General features: G+C 42.1%; 1 protein-coding gene across 3 annotated transcripts in view; it reads right to left on the reverse strand.

The window, feature by feature from the left end:
* BCL9L (BCL9 like) overlaps window positions 1-24983 on the reverse strand; it is a 65611-nt gene that overhangs the window by 24067 nt on the left and 16561 nt on the right. For 2 of the 3 annotated variants that reach the window (XM_056542123.1, XM_056542124.1), the window contains 2 exons: window positions 16678-16797; window positions 10987-11291 (listed from right to left, as the gene is read on the reverse strand). In XM_056542123.1, coding sequence (XP_056398098.1) covers window positions 10987-11245 — 259 coding nt within the window. In that variant the 5' untranslated portion in view covers window positions 11246-11291; window positions 16678-16797. The remainder of the gene's footprint in view (window positions 1-10986; window positions 11292-16677; window positions 16798-24983) is intronic. The other variant, XM_056542122.1, reaches the window with a different exon arrangement.

Consider the following 24983-nt stretch of genomic DNA (forward strand, 5'->3'; position numbering starts at 1 on the left):
AAAAATTAGCCCTCATACCACCTCATACGCAGAAAAATAAAAAAGTTATAGGGGTCAGAAGATGACAATTTTAAACGTATAAATTTTCCTGCATGTAGTTCTGGAAAAAATCATAAGTACGACAAAATCAAACCTATATAAGTAGGGTATCATTTTAATCGTATGGACCTACAGAATAAAGAGGAGGTGTCATTTTTACCGAAACATGTACTGCGTAGAATCGAAAGCCCCCAAAAGTTACAAAATGGCATTTTTTCTTCAATTTTGTTGCACAATGATTTTTTTTCCGTTTAGCCATAAAATGACTGATGTCGTTACAAAGTAGAATTGGTGGTGCAAAAAATAAGCCATCACATGGATTATTAGCTGCTAAATTGAAAGGGTTATGATTTTTAAAAGGTAAGGAGGAAAAAACGAAAGTGCAAAAACTGGAAAACCCTCCATCCCCAAGGGGTTAAACTTTTATTAAAACTTTTTTTTTTTTTTACACTTTATTAGTCCCTTAGGGGACTTTTAGGATGAATCATTAGATTCCTCATGCAGATCAAGAGAGTTCTATTGAACTCCATTAATCTGTGTGCTCTGTGATCCATTGATAGAGTCTAGTCCAGCCAGGCTCTATCAATGACAGAGCCACGGACACCAGGGAACAGAGGTAAGCCCTTCCGGCTACCTCTATAGTGGATTGTCCCGCCCGCCATCCACCCCACTAGCCCACCAGGGAGCATTCACATTTCCCTTTAGACGCCGCTTTTGACAGCGGTGATCTAAAGGGTTAATAGCCAGCCACAGGGATCACCGCATGCTGGCTATTAGCGGTGGCCCCCAGCTAATGAAAACAGCTGGGGGCTGCAGAGTATGGAGCGGGCGCGAGTCCGGAGCCTGCTCCATACACTCCTGAGCGCCACCGTGCTTGTCGGGGGCTTTCAAGTCCGGCCCTGCTTGCACGGAGCAGGGCTAAGGGCCTGAAAAATTCACCTGCCCGGTGCCCGGAACTGCATGTGCCGGGGGTTGGGCAATAGGAATTCCACATCCCTGAATAAATAGAAAAAGGAAAATCCCTCTATAGACGCTAGACCTCAGCAAGGATATCACAATGCAGTAAGGTATTAGTAAAACATGTAGTTTATTCACCAATGACGCGTTTCGGGTTGCAGCACCCTTCTTCAGATTAATCACCATCAGGTTATCAATCTGAAGAAGGGTGCTGCAACCCGAAATTAGTCATTGGTGAATAAACTACATGCTTTACTAATACCTTATTGCATCGGGATATCCTTGCCAGAGTCTAGCGCCTTTAGAGGGATTTTCCTTTTTCACTTTGCTGCTATTTCCTCCGGATGGATCTTCATCTGTCTGCATATCCCTACGGCTCAGCAATTCCTCTGGACTTCACGACCATTATCTACCCATTGGTCTTGCGCTCCAGGTGAGCATAATACATTTTCATTTATTTTTTACCATTGGGGTAATACACTAGGCGCCCTTGTGTGGTTGCTTTTTTCTTTTTCTTTTTTTTTGCATCTGAATAAATAGAAGCACTTCAGCTAACAAAGACAAAGGGTGAATTAACTTTTTTAGGAGTTTGTAAAGGTGGTAAAATTACAAAATATGCACACTATATTAACTTCTGCAGAATAATTGACATAAAAGAGGATGCTACTGTACCAAAGAGGATTTAAAAGACATCGGAGGCAGGTCTGAGAAAGTAGAAAAGTAATGTAGATAAATCCCAAGTTTAATAAACTTTCTTGGTACTGCAATACACCCATTCCCTTAGGGCTGCACCTGCTCCAGTTCAACTGTACCTTTCTTTCATACAGCAGCAGAAAATCGTATACAATAATATATATGTGGTCTGACAAACTAGTTTTATATAAGTAGCTATATTCTACATTATGTGCATTTTGTTGCATCCCATCATCTGATTCGCCTTGGCAGCAACTGCCTTGCCTTAGGTGCTAAAGTTAATTTTGCCATCTCCTAATACCCATTTTATTGTACATTTTATTTATTGTTTTACCATTAATTATGTAATGCTGAAATTTGTTCTCTAGTGCCAAGTACATAGCCTTTAATTATTTCATTTAGATATAAAGCAGATTAGAGGTAACTTATACATATAAATGAATTAAGTATTGTACAGTATATATTGTGTAAATAGAAGCTAGAACAATCAAAATTATTAATGAGGAAGGGTATATAACTCCTCTACTTATTTTAGGTGGATGGGGGAAAGTATTCTGCATCCAGAAGGGGCAGGACTCTAATTAATATCAAATTAAAAGTATTTCTTCAGTGAAAGGGGGTTGAACAAAGTTAATTGTAATTGGTAACAATTTAGAATAAAGATTTATTATATTTATTTAAAAAAAATCATGGTTCTACATTTTGTCATGGTATAAACACATATTCAAATGTATTTCATTGGGACATTGGGATATTATGTAATGGATAAACACAGTCCATCATTTGGAAGTACGGAAATAAGGAAATATTATATGGATTTTAAAACTATTTACAAATACAAACCTGAAAAATGTTGAGTGCATATTATTCAACCCATTTACTGTGAAACCCCTAACAAAGATCTGGTGTGACCAATTGTCTTCTATAGTTGCTATAGCTATAGTTGGGAATGTAACTGTGCGTGAAAACCTTGGTAATAGCAAACACAATACAGTATAGTTACTTTTGGCTTAAAGTGTAGGAAAAAAAGACAGGTTGGGAGGGCAGAAACTAGGGCAAATTTCCCTGGGCTAAGAGCTGCACTTCAGGACATAGAATGGAAGAATTGCTGTCAAATACTGATACAGATGAAATTTTCAAATCAACACTGAATAACTATACAGTTAAATTTATTCCTATGGAGAACAAGTATAAACGATTAAAACTTAATACTAAATGGCTGACAACTGATGTTAGAAGAGCAATAAAAAAAACAAAAAAAAATGTATTAAAAAAAATCTGAGGGGTCAGCTATAGCATTTAAATATTACAAAGAGCTTAATAAAATCTGTAAAAATGTAATAAAAGCAGCAAATATTCACAATGAAAGACAAGTGGCCAAAGAAAGCAAAACAAATCCCAAATATTTTTTTAAATATATAGATGCAAAAAAAAAAAAAAAAACAATGACAGAGCATGTCAAACCCCTGAACAATGATAATGGGGAGGTTGTCACTGGCGATCAAGAGAAGGCAGAGCTACTGAATGGGTACTTTAGTTCTGTATATACTAAGGAAGAGGGAGGAGCTGACGCAGGCCAGGTCAGTGCTGGTCCAAGGTAAATTAAGTAAAGTAAATGTAAGCAAATCTCCAGGACCAGATGGATTACACGCAAGAGTTCTTAGAGAACTAAGTTCAAAAATTTCTGTACCTTTGTTCATGATATTTAGAGATTCTCTGTTTTCTGGTATTGTGCCGAGGGACTGGCACAAGGCGAATGTGGTACCAATCTTCAAAAAGGGCTCTAGGTGTTCCCCAGGTAATTATAGACCGGTAAGCTTAAAGAAGAAGTCCCATGCCTGACAGTACAGAAAAACGTATCCCTTATCCTCAGGATAGGTGATAAGTTTTAGATTGCAGGGGGTCCAGGCGCTGTGGCCCCCGCGATCGTCTGTACGGATCGCTGGCTCTCCCACAGAGTGGCGCGTCACGCCCCCCGCCCAAAGCGGGGGCCGCCACGCCCCCCTCGATATCTCTCTGTGGGAGAGCCGTTCAACTTCATCTTCGGCTCTCCCATAGAGATATATGGAGGGTGCAGGGGTCGTGATGCGCCACTCTGTGGGAGAGCCGGGGCTCCGTACAGATGATCACGGGGGGCCACAGCACTCAGACCCCCGGCGATCTAAAACGTATACGTTTTTCTGTACTGTCGGGCATGAGACTTGTCCTTTATTGTGGGAAAATTGTTTGAAGGACTCATAAGGGACTACATACCGGTATACTTAGGGGATAATACACTGCTCAAAAAAAAAATAAAGGGAACACTTAAACAACACAATGTAACTCCAAGTCAATCACACGTCTGTGAAATCACACTGTCCACTCAGGAAGAAACACTGATTGACAATCAATTTCACATGCTGTTGTGCAAATAGTACAGACAACAGGTGGAAATTATAGGCAACTAGCTGAGTACCCGGCGCTGCCCGGATTTTCCTACATTATCATTGTGGGGGAGGAAAAGCAACAAAGATGGAAGCTTTTGTCCTCATATCCCATCCCTAAACCCTGACCCCATATCCTGATCCCAAATCCCCTCCTCATATTTTGACCTCATATCCTGCCCTCATATTTTGTTCTTATACCTCGACCCCCATATCCCGTCCCCATATCACGACCTCATATCCCGTCACTATATCCCGACCTCATTACCAGACGTCATATCCCGACCCCATATCCCGTCCCTATATCCTGTCACCATATCCCGACCCCATATCTTGTTCCTCATCCCGTCCTCATATCCCGTCCCTATATCCCGACCTCATTTCCCGTCCCCATAGCTAATCCTCATTTCTAATCCTCATATCCCGTCCTCAGGTGGGGCTGCGTTGTGGTAAAGATATTGTAAACTGAAAATAAAAGGGTGTGGCATAAAAGGTGGATGTGTCTTTGTGAGATGGGACATGGCATACATGGAAGGTGTGGCTTACCAGCTGGACTGATGCATTCACCAGGAGAAGCAGAGCGGAGCTTGCGAAGTAAGGCACCAGAAGTCCTATATACTTGCATGGGACCTCCTTCATATATGGGGGCAGGTTAGGGGTCAATTTAACTATTATATATTTTTGACATATAAGTAACATGTGACCAAGTATCGAAATATCTCCAGCTGTTTAGAAGTTATGCAGTAACATATATTTCCCATAGACTTGTATGGGACTTTAAATTAAAGCCCTGCCTCTCACAAATGGGGGTGGGTAAGGGTTAAATGACCTATCCTATGTTTGTTGTTGACATATAAGTAACATGTGTGCCAAGTTTCATGTTAATAACTTTAGCCGTTTGGAAGTGATGCTAGAACATACACACACACACACACACACACACACACATTGAGTTTTATATATATAGACTAGCTGAGTACCCGGCGTTGCCCGGTTTTTCCTTCCTAATCCTTGTTGGGGAGGAAAATAAACAAAGGAGGAAGCTTTTGATCCAGTCTTCATATATTGTTGTCATATCCCAACCCCATATCCCGAACCTCCTATCCCGACCTCCTGTCCCTACCTCCTATACAGTCCTCCTATCCCGACCTCCTATCTCGACCTCCTTTCCCGTCCTCCTATCCCGTCCTCATGTCGATTTCCTATGCCATCCTCCTATCTCGACCTCCTATCCCGTTCTCCTATCCCGACCTCCTATCCCATCCTCATATCCCGACCTCCTATCCTGACCTCATATCCCGTCCTCATATCCCAACCCATAATATGTGTACCAGGTATTGAAATATCTCCAGCCATACGGAAGTTATGTGGGAACATACATTTTCCATTGATTTGCATGGGACTTTAAACAAAAACCCTGACCCTCACAAATGGGGGTAGTTAAGGGTTAAATTAACTGTCCTATATTTTAAGTGGACATATAAGTAACATGTGACCAAGTATTATCGAAATATCTCCAGTCGTTTGGAAGTTATGCAGTAACATATATTTCCCATTGACTTGCATGGGACTTTAAACATAAACCCCGCCCCTGGCAAATGGGGGTGAGTAAAGGTTAAATCACCTATCCTATGTTTGTTGTTGACATATAAGTAACGTGTGCCAAGTTTCATGTTAATATCTTTAGCCGTTTGGACGTGATGCTGGAACATACACACACACATACTACATACACACGTTGAGTTTTATATATATATATATATATATATATATATATATATATAGACTAGCTGAGTACCCGGCGTTGCCCGGTTTTTCCTTCTTAATCCTTTTTGGGGAGGAAAATAAACAAAGGAGGAAGCTTTTGACTTCATATGCAGTCCTCATATATTGTTGTCATATCCCGACCCCACATCCCGACCTCCTATACCGTCCTCCTATCCCGTCCTCGACCTCCTATCTCGACCTCCTATCCCGACCTCCTATCCTGACCTCCTATCCCGACCTCCTATCCCGACCTCCTATCTCAACCTCCTATCCCGTCCTCCTATCCTGACCTCATATCCTGACCTCCTTTCCCGTCCTCATATCTCGACCTCCTATCCCATCCTCCTATCTCGTCCTCCTATCTCGACCTCCTATCCCAGCTTCCTATCCCGTCCTCCTATCTCGTCCTCCTATCCCGACCTCCTTTCCCGTCCTCATATCTCGACCTCATATCTCGACCTCCTATCCCATCCTCCTATCTCAACCTCCTATACAGACCTCCTATCCCGTCCTCATATCTCGACCTCCTATCCCAACCTCCTATCCAGACCTCCTATCTTGTCCTCCTATTCCGACCTCCTATCCCGACATCCTATCCCGACCTCATATCTCGTCCTCATATCCTGACTCGTAATATGTGTACCAGGTAATGAAATAGCTCCAGCCTAACGGAAATTAGATGGGAACATACATTTCCCATTGATTTGCATGGGACTTTAAAAAAAACAAACAAAAAAAAACCCTGACCATCACAAATGGGGGTAGTTAAGAGTTAAATTAACTATCCTATATTTTAAGTGGACATATCAGTAACATGTGACCAAGTATTATCGAAATATCTCCAGCCGTTTGGAAGTTATGCAGTAACATATATTTCCCATTGACTTGCATGGGACTTTAAACATAAGCCCCGCCCCTGGCAAATGGGGGTGAGTAAGGGTTAAATTACCTATCCTATGTTTGTTGTTGACATATAAGTAACATGTGTGCCAAGTTTCATGTTAATATCTTTAGCCGTTTGAAAGTTTTTGTGGAACATACACACATACATACATACATACATACATACATACACACACACGTTGAGTTTTATATATATAGATTAGCAAGACACATCCAATAAAACAGTGGTTCTGCAGGTGGTGACCACAGACCACTTCTCAGTTCCTATGCTTCCTAGCTGATGTTTTGTTCACTTTTGAATGCTGGCGGTGCTTTCACTCTAGTGGTAGCATGAGACGGAGTCTACAACCCACACAAGTGGCTCAGGTAGTGCAGCTCATACATCAATGCGAACTGTGGCAATAAGGTTTGCTGTGTCTGTCAGTGTAGTGTCCAGAGCATGGAGACGCTACCAGTAGACAGGCCAGAACATCAGGAAATGTGGAGGAGGCCGTAGGAGGGCAACAACCCAGCAGCAGGACTGCTACCTCTGCCTTTGTGCAAGGAGAAGCAGGAGAAGCACTGCCAGAGCCCTGCAAAATGACCTCCAGCAGGCCACAAATGTGCATGTGTCCACTCAAATGGTCAGAAACAGACTCCATGAGGGTGGTATGACGTCCACAGGTGGGGTTGTGCTTACAGCCCAACACCGTGCAGGAATATGCCAAGCAGCTCACCGTGCCCAGAGAACACCAAGATTGGTAAATTCACTACTGGAGCCCTGTGCTACATGTGACAGAGTCTGGAGACGTTGTAGAGAACGTTTTGCTGCCTGCAACATCCTTCAGCATGACCAGTTTGCCATTGATGGTGTGGGGTGGCATTTCTTTGCAGGGCCGCACAGCCTTCCATGTGCTTGCCCGAGATAGCCTGACTGCCATTAGGTACCGAGAGGAGATCCTCAGACCCCTTGTGAGACCAAATGCTGGTGCGGTTGGCCCTGGGTTCCTCCTAATGCAAGACAATGCTAGACCTCATGTGGCTGAAGTGTGTCAGCAGTTCCTGCAAGAGGAAAGCATTGATGCTATGGACTGGCCCGCCCGTTCCCCAGACCTGAATCAGATTGAGCACATCTGGGACATCATGTCTCGCTCTATCCACCACAGACTGTCCAGGAGTTGGCGGATGCTTTAGTCCAGGTCTGGGAGACCATCCGCCACCTCATCAGGAGCATGCCCAGGCGTTGTAGGGAGGAAATACGGGCACGTGGAGGCCGCACACACTACTGAGCCTAATTTTGACTTGTTTTAAGGACATTACATCAAAGTTGGATCAGCCTTTGATTTTGAGAGTGACTCCATATCCAGACCTCCATGGGTTAATAAATTTGATTTCCATTGATTATTTTTGTGCGATTTTGTTGTCAGCACATTCAACTATGTAAATATGAAAGTATTTCAAACGATTAGTTCATTCATTCAGATCTAGGATGTGTTATCTTAGTATTTCCTTTATTTTTTTTGAGCAGTGATAGAGATATCAGTGATAGCCAGAATAGAAACATGGAATGTGTCGGCAGATAAGAACCATTTTTCCCATCTAGTCTGCCCAATAATCTGAATCCTATCAATAGTCCCTGGCCCTATCTTATATGAAGGATAGCCTTATACTTATCCCATGCATTTTTAAACTCCTTCACTGTATTTGCAGCGACCACTTCTGAAGGAAGGCTATTTCCATGCATCCACTACTCTCTCAGTAAAGTAATACTTCCTGATATTACTTTTAAACATTTGCCCCTCTAATTTATGAATGGCTTTACTAAGGATAGAAGTTGTCAACAGAACCTGGGGCAAAAATTATTAATCGAATAATCCATAGACAGCTAGTGTCCAACAGTGAAATGTGTGACACAGGATAGAAGTTTGAAGTGGATGGATCAGTGTCTTTAAAACAGGAAAAAAACCAAAGAAGAAAAAAACTCTGAATGGATCTATCTGCAAAATGACAAACAGCATGGGCTTCTTAACCCCTTAAGGACACATGACGTACTGGAACGTCATGTGTCCACTCCCGATCTATAACGCGGGGCCACGGCGTGGCCCCGCGTCATAGCGGGTCGGGCCCGGCCTCTAACAACGGCCGGGACCCGTGGCTAATAGCGCGCGGCATTGATCGCTGTGCCGCGCGCTATTAACCCTTTAGACGCGGCGTTCAAAGTTGAACGCCGCGTCTAAAGTGAAACCGAAAGCATGCCGGCTAGCTCAGTGGGCTGTTCGGGATAGCCGCGGTGAAATCGCGGCATCCCGAACAGCTGACAGGACAGCGGGAGGGCCCCTACCTGCCTCCTCGCTGTCCGATCGCCGAATGACTGCTCAGTGCCTGAGATCCAGGCATGAGCAGTCATGCGGCAGAATCATCGATCACTGGTTTCTTATGAGAAACCAGTGATCAATGTAAAAGATCAGTGTGTGCAGTGTTATAGGTCCCTATGGGACCTATAACACTGCAAAAAAAAAAGTGCAAAAAAAAAGTGAATAAACATCCTTTAACCCCTTCCCTATTAAAAGTTTGAATCACCCCCCTTTTCCCATAAAAGAAAAAACACAGTGTAAATAAAAATAAAAATAAACATAAATGGTATCGCCGCGTGCGGATATGTCCGAATTATAAAAATATATCGTTAATTAAACCGCACGGTCAATGGCGTGCGCGCAAAAAAATTCCAAAGTCCAAAATAGTGCATTTTTGGTCACTTTTTATATCATGAAAAAATGAATAAAAAGCGATCAATAAGTCCTATCAATGCAAAAATGGTACCGTTAAAAACTTCAGATCACGGCGCAAAAAATGAGCCCTCATACCGCCCCATACACGGAAAAATAAAAAAGTTATAGGGGTCAGAAGATGACAATTTTAAACGTATAAATTTTTCTGCATGAAGTTATGATTTTTTCCAGAAGTGCGACAAATTCAAACCTGTATAAGTAGGGTATCATTTTAATCGTATGGACCTACAGAATAAAGATAAGGGGTCATTTTTACCGAAAAATGTACTACGTAGAAACGGAAGCCCCCAAAAGTTACAAAATGGCATTTTTTTTTTCAATTTTGTCTCACAATGATTTTTTTTCCCGTTTCACCGTAGATTTTTGGGCACAATGACGGACGTCATTACAAAGTAGAATTGGTGGTGCAAAAAATAAGCCATCATATGGATTTTTAGGTGCAAAATTGAAAGAGTTATGATTTTTTAAAGGCAAGGAGCAAAAAACGAAAATGCAAAAACGGAAAAAACCCCGGTCCTTAAGGGGTTAAAGGAATATTCCAATTAACAATACTTATTTCCTTTCACAGGATAGAGGATAAGTGTTTGATTGCATGGGTCAGTTCAATTATCATTGGCAGCTCCATAGACAATAAGTGAAGTCGTGCCGCACATGCTTGACTCACCGCTACATTCTGAGATGATACTCAGGGGGTGGGAGAGTGGTAGAAGATAGGTATTATAAGTCCATCAATGCAGCTTCTATATGCAGCACTGAGGGCATGGCTTAGTCAATGGTTTATTATCCAAGCCCACGCCCCTTCCCATAGCTCACTTGCATTGAGGGGGTGAGGCATGACATGTCACGACTCCGCCCCGTGTTATCACAATACTCCGGCCATGTGGTCTTCCCACTCGGAGCCTTCAGTGCTGTGGAGAGCTCACAAAGGTGGGTGCGGAATGACAGATTGCGGGGATCCCCAGCGGCGGGACCCCCACAATGTATTAGGGCCGGGAGTACCCCTTTAAGGACCAGGCCAATTTTTGTTTTTGCACTTTCATTTTTCCTCCTCCCCTTCATAAAACTTTCAATTTTGTACCTAGAGACCCATATAATGGCTTGTTTTTTGCATCACCAATTGTACTTTGTAATGACATGAATCATTTAATAACAAAATCTACTGCAAAACCCCAAAAAATATATTTGTGGGGTGAAATTTAAAAAAACATTCAATTTCCACAAAGTGCAATTGTTGGTAAAAATTGCACGTTATCTTTGTTTTGTAGGTCCATACGGTCACAAAGATATCCAATTTATGTAGGTTTTATTTTATTTCACTAAAAAAAATTATAACTACATGCATAAAAAGATATTTCTTATTACATTATTTTATTTAAAATATGGGGAAATTGATTATGATAAATATGACAAATAACAGGATTGTTTTGGAAACTTACCTTTTGGTTCTGGGTCCAAAGAGGGGGTTCCTGGCTCTTTCTGGTCTGCTATCTCTCCAGCAGACTCTCTTTGCCTGTTCCCTTGGTTTGGACCCTGGTTCTGTGTGGTTTTTAGACCCACACCACTTGGTGACATGTGATTGGGTTTGGGGCCAAGCAGCCCTGTCCCTTTAGATCCTTGGCTCACATTTGCAGGCTGTGATTGTCCACCATTGCTTGATGCCTTCCCATGATTGGTCAGTTTGCTTTCAGGGTGCATTTGATTGGCAGAGAATTACACTGATGTTAAGAGGGACATCAACAACCTGGACAAAGAAAGTAGACATCTATATTGATGTGCTTTATATACAAAAAAAATATAATATTCTACAAATAGTGTATGCAAAAAAGACAAATTCTACAACTTTTTTTTAATAAGATATTTTTTACTGTATATTTTCCAGCATAGAAACTAGAAACAATAACATTCCTTTTTCCTCCCAACCCCTTACTCACAATAGTCTAAATGAAGTTCTAAAAGCAAGCTCCAATTTCTGCAAACATGTGACTTTTTTCAGCTTCACGCCAGGCTCACCATTTAGGCAAGACTTAGCCGAAAGTACATATTGAAAAGTAGGCCTCCTGCGCCTGACAGCTTTACGAACACACCTGCAAACTGTTTTAGCTGGAATCTGTAGACTTCAGTCAGAACTGCATGGGGCAGCTACAGATGTGCCAGATTTATTTAAAGACATACACCTTCAAGGTTTTATTATTTTTCATTACCTATATTAGAAATGTCATCACCCACCTTTTTACAAATCGTCAAGAATTGACTCCTATAAATCATGTCTGGGGGAATTCTGCACCACCTCTGCACAACTTTCTTTCAAATATGTCCAGCTACAACATTTGTATTTCACAATTGCTGATCTCCCTGAGATCGCAACCTCCTGTAAAGCCAAGGTATTCAACATGTCTTGGCTCAGTGCCTGCCAGAGATCTCCAGCAGTAACCGTACTCACAAATGTAATGATTGCAGTCGCAGGGGATGCAACCGTGACAGGACTTGCAGGGGAATAAGAGCCTATCTGGGGACTCAGGAAGAGAAAGAGAGGATAATATTTATTTTATTGTTTTGTTAATTAAAAAAAAAATGTATTGAAAAAAAAATGGTGTTCTTTTGGGCTGTAGCTACAAATGCAGCTGAAAAACATTGTGAATGTGTCAGCTGTATTTGCTGAAAAGAACTTCAGACACCATTGGATAGCTGTTAGGGTATACACACAAACTGTACCTTTCCTGATGAGGATGATGGTTGCCAAGCTTATAAAATTCTCTTTATATTTCTCAGCTAAATGTCAAGGAGGCAGGGCAAAGCTGCTAAACTGCCACTGCCTGGCAAGCCTCCTTGCTCACTCTCACCTCCCAGCCCCTCCTTGATTGACGTACAGGACTCTGTGTGCCGATGGCTGGAAGGTGTGGGGAGTGAGAAGGAAGGCCAGGCTGATGAGCAGCATGGCTCTGCCACCTTGAAATTTAGCTGAGAAATAAAATGGCAATTGGTCTGTAGCTCTTAGTAGTCCATACAGCTAACAAGAATTCCTTTAACTTAAAGGGGTACTCCACCCCAAGACATTGTATCCCTTTTCCAATGGATAGAGGATAATAAGATGTCTGATTGCAGGGGATCAGACCTCTGGGACCCCCCGCGATCTCCGAGCCGGTGTGAGGTGGTTTTTTGCGCCCCCGTAGATCCATGCGTCTGCTCCTCCCCCAGCTCTCCGAACATTTCCGAAGCTAGAACTGGGGGAGGGCAGAGCAAGGGGAGAGAGAAGGTCCACGCCCCCTCCCTCATCTCCCCTCTCTGAGCTCGGCTGGACGCAGATCTCTACGGCACGCCCCCTCCCTGAGGACATAGATCGCCACAGCAGGTCCCCTCCCTCATCTCCCCTCCCTGAGGACGTAAATCTCCACGGCAGGTCCTCTCCCTCATCTCCCTGAGCTGAGGACATAGAGCAGTGCTCCCAATGAGCTCTATGTGTAAAGGGGGACATACTGCAGGAGCTAAAGGGGGACATACTGCACGGGCTAAATGTCCCCCTTTAGCCCGTGCAGTATGTCCCCCTTTACACATAGAGCTCATTGGGAGCACTGCTCTATGTCCTCAGCTCGGAGAGATGAGGGAGGGGACCTGCCGTGGAGATTTACGTCCTCAGCTCGGGTAGATGAGGGAGGGACCTGCCGTGGCGATCTATGTCCTCAGGGAGGGGGCGTGCCGTAGAGATCTGCGTCCAGCCGAGCTCAGGGAGGGGAGATGAGGGAGGGGGCGTGGACCTTCTCTCTCCCCTTGCTCTGCCCTCCCCTAGTTCTAGCTTCGGAAATGTTCGGAGAGCTGGGGGAGGAGCGGACGCATGGATCTACAGGGGCGCAAAAAACCACCTCACACCGGCACCCCAGCTGTAGAGCAGAAGAACACAGCAGTCACGCTCCCTCCCATAGACATGAATGGAGGGGACGTGGCATGACATCCCGAACACAGAAGCCCAAATACGGTGTTCAGAATGCCAGGGTGCTGGCCGGGAGATCACCGGGGGTCCCAGTGACAGAACCTCATCGATCAGACATCTTACCCCTTATCCTCTGGATAGGGTATAAGATGTCTAGGGGTGGAGTACCCCTTTAACTGTTTGGCTATGCAGCCAATATTGTCAATCAGTTGTAACCAATACGCATTAGGCTTCTACAACTTGGTTCTGCTAGCTGAAAAACTGTGTTTTTTTTAAATTAATTTAAGAGATTGTACTGGTAATGTTCTTAGTAGATAATCTATGTCCTAGACATAAGACATCATTAACATGTTCCAAGTGTTCACAAAGTCTATGCATGAGAGGGAGGAACAGGTAGAAGAACAACACAAATATTGTCTTTTCTCTGGATACCTCTCTGTTCAGATATCAATCATTGCTAACTCTTGCAGCTATAACAGAAAGGGAGCCAGGGACATGCAATGGGCCATCAATATAACAGAAGTCATATGCAATGAATAGGATCTGTTTATAATTAAAATGGGAACTCCTGTACATAACATCTTATCCCCTATCCACTTCTGGGATGTTACTATACTCTGCTTATTGATTTGATACATTTGCTTCTAGGCTTGGCCTGGCTTGTTTGACAACTCTCAATCTGTTGGTGGGTTTATGCCATGTGTCTTGTTTCTTGTACTTTACCTATTAACTCTTTGAACCCTGATCTGCTTCCCTGACATCTGAACTGTGTTGTTTATTATTTTCACACCTTGTTACAGCCCTGAATTTGCTGAGAACAGGGACCACCGTCCAGTTGAGGATCCACAAGAAGGCAGGGAAAGTGGCACATTGATTTAATTGTCTGTCTTTAGAACAGCCCAACATTTATTAAAGTTATAAAAGTTATTTACCGTTTAATAAACTTGATATCATTTATTCAAATAAATGTTTGCTATGAAAAGCCAGGCTTAATAAGTGTGGGCCAAAGAGTTGAGGTTAGGAAGACATGAGCATTAACTCTGCTCTAAGAGAAGCCTTTGGGACCCATGAGGGGATGACACAATAGAAACATAAAGATTATAACTTATAACCTATTTTCAGATAGATGATAACTAATCAGTAGGGATCCAACTGCTGGAATCCCTATGCAGATGGGGATCCATTGTTTCCTTAGTTAGCCAGATGTATGTTGTTATCTTCAGCATTTTCCCAATGAGTAAATAGAGAGGCAGCTCTGTGGATAGGAGATAAGTTTTATATTATTTTTGGGATAAACTATTTAAAGAAGGGGGGTCCATGGTTTGACGCTGGATATTCTGTAGAAGGCCTCCATAAGAAGGGCTCATGCAATCTATTCACAGTACCACACAGTGTTATGTCAAGATATGTGTAAGGATGGCATAAATTGCTCAATTTTACAAAAAAATTCTTCTTGACTATAAATGGTGGATATGTATATAAATGATTTTAAAAAATAAAAATTGTGCACAAGCTAAAACAAGGTCAGTGGTTGAATAGTATGTGATCTTACATTTCTCCCGCACTGGCTCCCCCTCCATCATTATATGATATCCTATTTTCTATTCTAGCATATAAATCTGGTCATATGTAGTATGCCAACAATCTAAAAATGGATGTAGATTAGATAACAAAATGTATAAAAGCTAAGTTAAAGCTGTGCCCAGAAATCTGCAGTCCGGCTGTTCTGTCCTGTTAGCTTCCATTAGTCTGCATGTTCTGTGATTTGGCAATGCTGTTAGACGCATTCAATAGTCAACAGCAGGGAGATCGAGGAGCGACAAGCAAGCTAAACAGAAAATCCTGCAAACTGTTCCGGTTGTACATTATAAAAGCTGTCACATATCTTTCCACAGGTATCCAAAACACACTGTTAACTGAGTTAAACGGCTTAAAAGGGGTGATCCAGAAGGAGGTTTTAGGTTTCTAACTGCGCCCAATGTGTGGGATATAAAAAAATAAACATCTATTTACCTCCAGCGAATTGCTGGCCTAGGAGGAACATTGCTGTGGCCATCAATTCACTGAGCTCATGGGACAACAGTCACGCTGCAGTTCAGAAAGACAATTGCATTGGTTGATACATAAAAAATTAGAATATTTCAACTCAGCCTCAAATAATCACAAATGATCATTGGCTATTGTGCTAACTTTTGAATTTATGCCTAAGTTCAGCATTTTTCTATAATATTCTTTAGATGCAGAGGTCACTGATTTTATACAGTGCAGCCACATAGTGTCACTAGTTCATTTTACAGATTCTCAAAACAATGGACAATTAAAGTGAGTTTTAGTGATTAGAGAGAGATGCTAAAATGTTCTTGTTTTCTAGTCTGTTGTATTGATTGTAACATTTTTATTTAATATTTTAGTATGAGGGCAGCCATACTGCCTGTGCTCCTTTTAACAGTAGAGATAAAGAAAAGTAGTGTACTCCGGCATTACCAAATTTTCAAGTGTGCGAAAGGAGGTTTTTTCTCACCAGAAATACATCACAAGCTGCTCTATAGACAGCCATGAATAGAATGATGAGCCTCAGGCTGCGAACAGTAATGGGGTACAAAGAAGGGCGGAGCTTGGTAATTAGAGAGAACAGGCCGCAGTGAAGCCTTACTGTGTGAATAAGTCACACATTATAATAAGGGCAAAGGTCTCTCAAAAATCTTGTTAAAAGGTATTTACGCCTTATAAAACAAGGTATACAATAAATGTCTGAATGACAGGTCACTGATTTCAATTGACACTGTCATTTTTTATTTCCCCTGTGTGGTGATTCTGCAGGGAAGTTGAACACTTGCTGAAAATACCCAAAAATGTTCCAAAGTACATAACCTCTGCTATCTGCTGTATACTCATGGTGCTAGCCAGGATCCTAAAGCTAGCCATAAACCATAAACGTTTCATGTTATTTACCCAGCACTAAAGTTATGTCTGATCCAAGCTGTTGACAGTGGGTGTCAGCTGTAGTTAACAGCTGACACCAAGCATATACAGATTTTTGCATCCCCCCCCCTCGTGGCTACTGTTACATACTGGATTTCAAATAGACATTTACCATTTGATCAACACAACATGCATATTACTTTAGATGTGCAAAATACCTTTAATTAAGACACAAAAAATAATGAGAACAAAAAAGTGTACATATGTACACATACAATACCTGGTAGAACCATCTTTCCCTTCAAGGGTATGTCTCTACGAGCTATACACATCTAGAGATGGGAAAAGTTGCTTTCTACTTCACCTCTGCTTTGTACTTCTCCACAACCTTATCCCTGTCCTGTTTAAAAAAAAAAAATGTATATATATATATATATATATATATATATATATATATATATATATAATAAAATAAAGAAAAATCATCAGTCTATAAGAATGTTGGAAAGTTATTCTTCTTGTGTAGACCCAACATTCCCAATGCATTTCATTTTACAGTAAATCAAATTCTAGTAGTCTCTTACTAAAGTCTCTTACTACTGAGCAGGTAATACAACAAGGCGACCTCCAACCGGGGGCTCTGTGAAAATGTTGGCAGCAGTCTACACACAATTACCTATAAAGGTTTTTCTCCAAAAATGTCCCCTTAAGCCCTTGGATCCTCTGTTCCAACCTTTTGATTAGGGAACATTTTTCATGTTCTTCAAAACTTTTTTTTTTTACAGATTTTTTTTTATAGATTTTTTATTCCACTAGGAGACTAAAATAAGTAATCATTTGAAAGTCAAAACTTTTTTTCTTATGACAGGGTGATTTATCTTTTGGGTATAGTCCAGTGTTGTAAAGGATCCAGCAGGTAATACATCAGAGCTGGCATATCTCAAACTGGCCATATACATTAGATTAAAGGCTAAGACCTTCTAGTGTGTATGGGGCCTACTGACTTAAGGACCACAGGTTTTTCCGTTTTTGCACTTTCGTTTTTTCCTCCTCACCTTTTAAAAAAATCATAACCCTTTCAATTTTGCACCTAAAAATCCATATTATGGCTTATTTTTTGCACCACCAATTCTACTTTGTAATGACCTCAGTCATTTTACCCAAAAATCTATGGCGAAACGGAAGAAAAAATCATTGTGCGACGAAATTGAAGAAAAAACACCATTTTGTACGTTTTGGGGCCTTCCGTTTCTACGCGGTGCATTTTTCAGTAAAAATTACACCTTATCTTTATTTTGTAGGTCCATACGAATAAAATGATACCCTACTTACCGTATTTTTCGCCGTATAAGACGCACTTTTTCTTCCCCAAAACTGGGGGGGAAAAAGTTGGTGCGTCTTATACAGCGAATACACACCTATCGCGGAGGTTCCTGCGGCCATCACCGATCGCGGTGATGCCCTGTATTAACCCTTCAGACGCGGCGATCAAAGCTGACCGCCGCGTCTGAAGCAAAAGTGACACTAACCCTGTGAAATCACGGCGTCCCGAACAGCTTACAGGACACCGGGAGGGACCTTACCTGCCTCCTCGGTGTCTGCTCCGTGCCGGGATCCCCTGCATGGCCAGCGCTCTCCTTCAGTCATCACGTCGTCGCGCACGCCGTCCCGTCATCCAATAGGAGCGGCATGCGTAGCGACATTTTTTTTTGCAGTGTTATAGCTCCCATAGGGGGCTATAACACTGCACACACTGATCTTTTACACTGTTCACTGCAAAGCCATAGCATTGCATTGATCAGTGTTATCGGCGGTCGATTGCTCAAGCCTGCATCTCAGGCTTGGAGCAATCAATCGCCGAAGGGACACGCCGGAGGAAGGTAAGAGGACCCCCACTCGCGTCCTAGCTGATCGGGACACCGCATTTTCACTGCGGTGGTCCCGATCAGGCCCATTGAGCAGCCGGGAAGCGTTTACTTTCGTTTTGAAATTTGAACGCCGCGTATAAAGGGTTAATAGCGCGCGGCACCGCGATCGCTGACACGCGCTATTAGCTCCGGGTCCCGGCTTCAGATACATGCCAGGACCGACCCGATATGACATGGGGTCACCGTGTGACCCATCGTTGTATCGCGGGAGCCGGCCAAGGACGTAAATATACGTCCTTTGTCGTTAAGGGGTTAAAGGGGTACTCCTATATCTAAAATATAGGGGATAAGATATCTGATCGCGGGGTCCGGCAATCTGGGGCCAGGACCCTGGCATTCTGAACATTATGTTCAGAGTGCCAGCTTCAGGCGGCCCTGACGTCATGCCACCTCTATTCATGTCTATGGGAGGGGACATGATGGCTCACATAGACATGAATGGAGGGGGCATGGCAGGACATCATGACCACAACTGCCTGAAACCAATGTTCTGAACATAATGTTCAGAATGCTGGGGTGCTGTCCCGGAGATAGCGGGGATCAAAATCAGACATCATATCCCTTATCCTTTGTATGGCCAGCCTTAGTTAAATGCACGTTACTCAGCTAGATTACCCCCTATAGGAGGATGTGTTGGTGAGTAGGAAATTTTAGGAACCAAAATGATTACAAAATCAGCTTACCCAGTCCTTACAGAAAGAATATTATATCTTTCTGTTCATGGTTTTTTATCACTCTACATATGTGGAAAAAATTAACATACTCATTCTTTTGGCAGAATCTGCTCTGAAATGCATTGCTGTCTATTGAGACAGTGTATTTTCAAGCAGTCTTAGCGCCAGCTTGTTTTGCCGGTGCACGCTTCAGATGCTCTCGTTGGAGATTGCACAGTTTGAATGAGCCCTAAGACATGTGTGTCATCCTGAGGGATCTGCAAAGCAAAGTAGCTTGAGAAGGGTTACTGTAGATGACTGATAAACACAAAGATAGAGGTGCCCCGGGACAGAGTTATGTGTTATTATCTGCAGCGCACTGTCCTTGTCACATGATTGTACGCGGTGCAGTGGATTCTGCTTGTAAGCTAAAGTAGTCATGACACTGCACTGCTCAAGTTACACTCTGTAACTATAAAATATGCATTATACTCAGAAGCATCAAAAATAATGCATCTATCAAAAGAAAATAGAATGTCTAGTCTAGCTTACAAATTTGTTTACAATTTTTTTTTTACTGATTTTATTTATATATCATTGAATCACATTTGAAGTGTACAAGTCTGAGCTATAATCTGAACTGAGATGATACTGGATAGAGTACACAACATTTTTTTTTAACCCCCTTAAGGACTAAGGTTTTTTTTATTATTTTTTTCATTTTTGCCCTTTAATTGTTTACTCCTCATCTTCTAATAATCATATTGCTTTACATTTTCTACCTGCAGTCCCATAGGAGGCTTGTTTTTTTCACCACCAAATGTTCGTTGTTATGACATCAATCATTTTACCATAAAATCTATGGTGAAACAAAAAACACTATTTGTGGGGCAAAATAAAAAATAAAAAATAAATAAAAAAACATTTTGTAACTTTTGGGGGCTTCAGTTTTTACACAGTGCACTTTTAAAAATAACACATTGGCCCAGATTGATCAAACTGTGTGAGAGAAAAAAATAGAGGGATTTTCCCACTGCAACCAATCACAGCTCAGGTTTCACTTTACCAGAGCTCGTTAGTTGAGCTGTGATTGGTTGCTGTGGGAAAATCGATCTATTTTTTTTCTCACATAGTTTGATAAATTTGGGCCATTATCTTTATTATTTAGGTCCATGTGATTACAATAATACACAATTTATATAGGTTTTATTTTGTTTTACTACTTTTTGTATGAAAAATAGTAAGCTCTTCTGTCCCCTACAACTTTTTTTAATTTTTCCGTATACTGTACAAAGATGTGTGAGAGCTCATTTTTTGTGCCATGATCTGTAGTTTGATACAATTATTGTTGTGATGGGAATGTTTTTATGTTTATGCACACAGTGATACCATATATATTTGTTTGTTTACATTATTTTATAAAAAAAAAATAGGAAAAGGGGGTGATTCAAACTTTTATTAGAAAAGGAGTTAATTCACAGTTATTCTTTTTCCCCACAATTTTTTACTCCCCATAGGCGGACTTATACATGCAATCCTTCGATTGTATACACTGAACAATGCTATGCCATAGCACAGCACTGATCAGTGTTACTGGCGCTCCATTGCTTCAGCCTGACATGGCTTGCAGGAGCATAGGAGCACCAATCGGACAGCAGAAACTTCCCTTCATCCTAACAGATGATTGGTACCTTACGATTTCATTGCAGGTGTCCCGATCAGCTACCCTAAGCTATCACATATTTTTGGGGGGGACTTTTAGACACCGCAATTAACTTTGATGTGCGGCATTAGCCACAGGTCCTGACTGCTGATAGCTCCTGAGCGTGCTTCATAGAACGCAAGCAGGCACAGGGTACACCCTGCATCCTTAAGAGGTTAAAAGGGGTTTTCAACACTTAAAAAAAAGGCCCAGGTAGCTGGGAAGGACAGGACAACAAACAAAAAAAAATGCATCCCTGTCCCGGTCTGCCTCTGCACCACGCTGCCACATGGAAGTGCCCTAATGATGTTAACATACACTGGTGGGGGGGGGGGGGGAGTCTATAGGGGTTCTAGCCCCCATAGCTCTAGGTCTGTCTCAGGCTCGCTTGCTAATGGGGATCCAGGATGCTTGCCCGGATCCTTAGGCAAGCGAGCGATGATTTCACATGCGCACAATAGCATACAGAAGAAAGTTGCGGTTTATACTGACCATCACTCATTGGCGCCTGCACTGTGGAGGAAGAAGAAGAACATGGCCGTTGTGTTCTGTTGGCTGTTGTGCAGGACAGGAGGTGAGTATCTGTTTTTTACTTTTTTTTTTTCAACCTGGCACAAAGGGGGGGGGGGGGGGGGGGTGTCTACCAAACTAGCTAGCTACCTACCTCTATACCTGACTAGCCAACTATCTAGCTACCTACATACCTGCCTACCTAACTACTTGACTACCTACCTATCTGGGAACCTAACTACCTAGACAGCTACCTAACTACCTACATCCCTGGCTATCTTACTACTTATCTACATACCTGGCTATCCAACTACCTAGGCAGCTACCTAACTATCTACATACATGGCTACCTAACTACCTACCTACATACCTGGCTATAGAATTACCTAGATAGATACCTAATCTACCTACCTGCTGTACTACAAAATAAATACAATGCATTTGTAAAGTATTCAGACCCTTTTTATTTTTTCACATTTTGTTATGTTGTGGCGTTGTGCTAAAATAAAAAACATAAAAACACCTTTTTCTTCCATCATTCTGTACTTAATATCCAATTATGAAAATGTAAAAAATTGATTGAAAATTTTAAGCTAAAAAATTCTGACCCTTTTTGACACTTCCAATTTTTCCTAATCCTCTCTGAGATGATTTTACATCTTTATTGGAATCATCTATGGTAAATACAATTTGGAAAGGCACACCACTGTCTATATGAAGTCTCATGGCTAACATTGCATTGAATAGAAGAATAAAAAAATCAAGCCATTAGGTGGAAAGAAGTTCCTAAAGAAATAAGAAACTTCGTGAAGAGATCAGGCAAAGATCTGGAGAAGGGTACATAAAATTTCTGCTACAATGAAAGTTCCTAAGAGCACAGTGGCCTCCATAATTATTAAATGGAAGAAGCCCAGAACAACCAGGACTCTCTCTAGAGCTGTCCGCACCACCAAACTATATAGTCAAGGGAAAAGGGCCTTGGTTTGAGAGGTGACCAAGAACTCAAAGGGAGAAGCTTCCAGAAGGTCAACCAGCACTGCACTCAACAATCTGGGCTTTATGGCAGAGTGGCCAGAAAGAAGCCTTTCCTGAATTAAAAACACATAAGCCCATTTGGAGTTCGCAACAAAGCACCTTAAGGACTCTCAGACTTTGAGAAACAAGATTCTCTGGTCTGTTGAAACCAAGAAAGTTTTTTGGCTTTTTGTCATGTCTGGAGGGAATCAGACACTGCTTATCACCTACCGAATACCATCCCTGGAGTGAAGCATGGTGGCAGCAGCATCATGCTGTGGAGGTGTTTTCTAGCGGTTGGGACAGGGAGACTGGTCAGGGTTGAGGGAAAGTTGAATGGAGCAAAGTAGAGCGATATTCTTAGTGAAAACCCAATCCAGAGTGCTCTGGACTTAAGACTGGACTAAAGGTTTATTCAGACAATGAACCTATGCACACAACTGAGACAACACAGGAGTGGCTAAGGGACAACCCTGTGAATGTTCTTTAGCCTAGCCAGAGCCTTCACTTAAAGATGAACTATCATGCAGCAAAACTTATCCCCTATCCAAAGGATAGGAAATAAGTTTTAGATCGTGTGGGGGATGGGTAGTTGGGTTGTCTGACCGCTGGGATCCCCCACAATCTCCTTCACGGGACACCAGGTTCTCATATAGAAATACATAAAGGGGGATTGTTGGCCGCCGCTTTGTGCGGGGGTCGACATGCTCCATTCCCACTGTGCAAACAATTATACAGTAGAAGACCAGAGGCTGTCAATACATAATGTCAATGCATTAAAAAAAAAAAAACACATTTACATGAATTATTTAACAACAAAATACAAATTTTGTAACTTATAAAGAGTTTAGTAGACAGTATTTGGTAGAATAGTTTTTTTTTTTTTTTTTTTAGAGTTGGAGAACATTATCAGAACACAAAGAACGTGTTTTTCCAGCATAACCTTGTACTTGGCTCGGTTCATGCATCCTTCAAAAATATAAATGTGCCCGATTCCAGCTTTACAGAAGTCTCACCGATGTTTCACCAAATTTCACGGTGGGTGTTCGACACAATGCATTGTAGGGCTCTCCAGGTCTATGTCTAACCATTAGCTGACTTGGTGCTGGGCAAAAAAAAAAAAAATTTGAATTGTCAGGGAAGATGATTTTACTCCATTTATCTACATTTCTAATCATTATGGTCTTTTGCAATATTCAGCCTTCCTCCTCTTTGTTTCTTATTGATGGGCTTTTTTTCCAGCTTTGCACAACTTTAGCCCTAACTCTAGAAGCCTGTTTCAAATCAGCCTTACTGCGCACCTTGCCCCAGCTGCTGTTTGCCGTTCTCTTTGTAGATCTCTTGATATCATCCTATGGTAGTAGAGTGACATTCAAATGAGTTGACAGTCATCTTGGTCACCGTTTTCGTCCTCTGCCAGTCTGTAGCTTAGTTTTCCCCAATGTCTGTTGCTTGACCTTGTTTTTAAGAACCACGATCTTTGCCAATAAAGCCTGAACGGAATCCTTCTTTTCCTCAAAGTTTTTACTTTCAACTACTTTTTTTTCAACTACTTGGACTGTTTTTGCCATCTAGCTGGCCCTACTGCAAGAGGATAGTGATGACCCCAACAGTGGTTTTTATACTTTTCTTGTTAAATTAGATTTAGTTTGGGTAAACACATAGACAGTAGCTCATTAGATTGCTTAAAGGGGTACTCTGCCCCTAGACATCTTATTCCCTATCCAAAGGATAGGGGATAAGATGTCTGATCGCTGGGGTCACCACTGGGGCCCCCGCAATCTCTCCTGCAGCACCCACTTGTCATCAGCTGCACGGCGTGAAGATCGCTCCATGTCTGATGACTCACGATACAGGGCCCAGAGTATTGTAACGTCACACCACGCCCCCTCAATGCAAGTCTATGGGAGGGGGCGTGATGTGACAAGGGGGCGGAGCCGTGACATCACGATACTCCGGCCCCTGTATCGTGAGTCATCAGACACAGAGATATCTTCGCTCTGTGAAGCTGATGACAAGTGGGTGCTGCAGGAGAGATTGCAGGGGTCCCCAGCAGCGGGACCCCTGCGATCAGACATCTTATCCCCTATCCTTTGGATACGGGATAAGATGTCTAGGGGCAGAGTACCCCTTTAATGCTAGATTGCTTAATGCTATAGCATAGCATACCCCGTGTTTTCGGCGATCTACTAACAGAGGATGCCTCAACAGGCTCTATCAGCAGATCAGTCCCAGCGGGTGAGCAGACCTCCATCAGGCTTTCAAATAGGACCCATGCGTACATGTTGTGGGGGTGGAAATCGGAAAGAAAAGTCATTGTGGTGCTCCGGTGAAAAGCTTTTTTTTTTTTTTTTTTTAAATCAACTGGTGCCAGAAAGTTAAACAGATTTGTAAATTACTTCTATAAAAAAAAATGTAATCCTTCCTGTACTTATTAGCTGCTGAATACTACAGTGGAAATTATTTTCCGTTTGAAACACAGAGTTGTCTGCTGACATCATGAGCACAGTGCTCTCTGCTGACATCTCTGTCCATTTTAGGAACTGTCCAGAGTAAAAGGAAATCACCATAGCAAACATATGCTGTTCTGGACAGTTCCTAAAATGGACAGAGATGTCAGCAGAGAGCACTGTGCTCATGATGTCAGCAGACAGCTCTGTGTTTCAAAAAGAAAAGAAATTCCGCTGTAGTATTCTGCAGCTAATAAGTACAGGAAGGATTAAGATTTTTTAATAGAAGTAATTTACAAATCTGTTTAACATTCTGTCACCAGTTGATT

This window comes from Hyla sarda, chromosome 10, assembly GCF_029499605.1.
Source record: "Hyla sarda isolate aHylSar1 chromosome 10, aHylSar1.hap1, whole genome shotgun sequence".
In the NCBI taxonomy this organism is placed as follows: Eukaryota; Metazoa; Chordata; class Amphibia; order Anura; family Hylidae; genus Hyla; species Hyla sarda.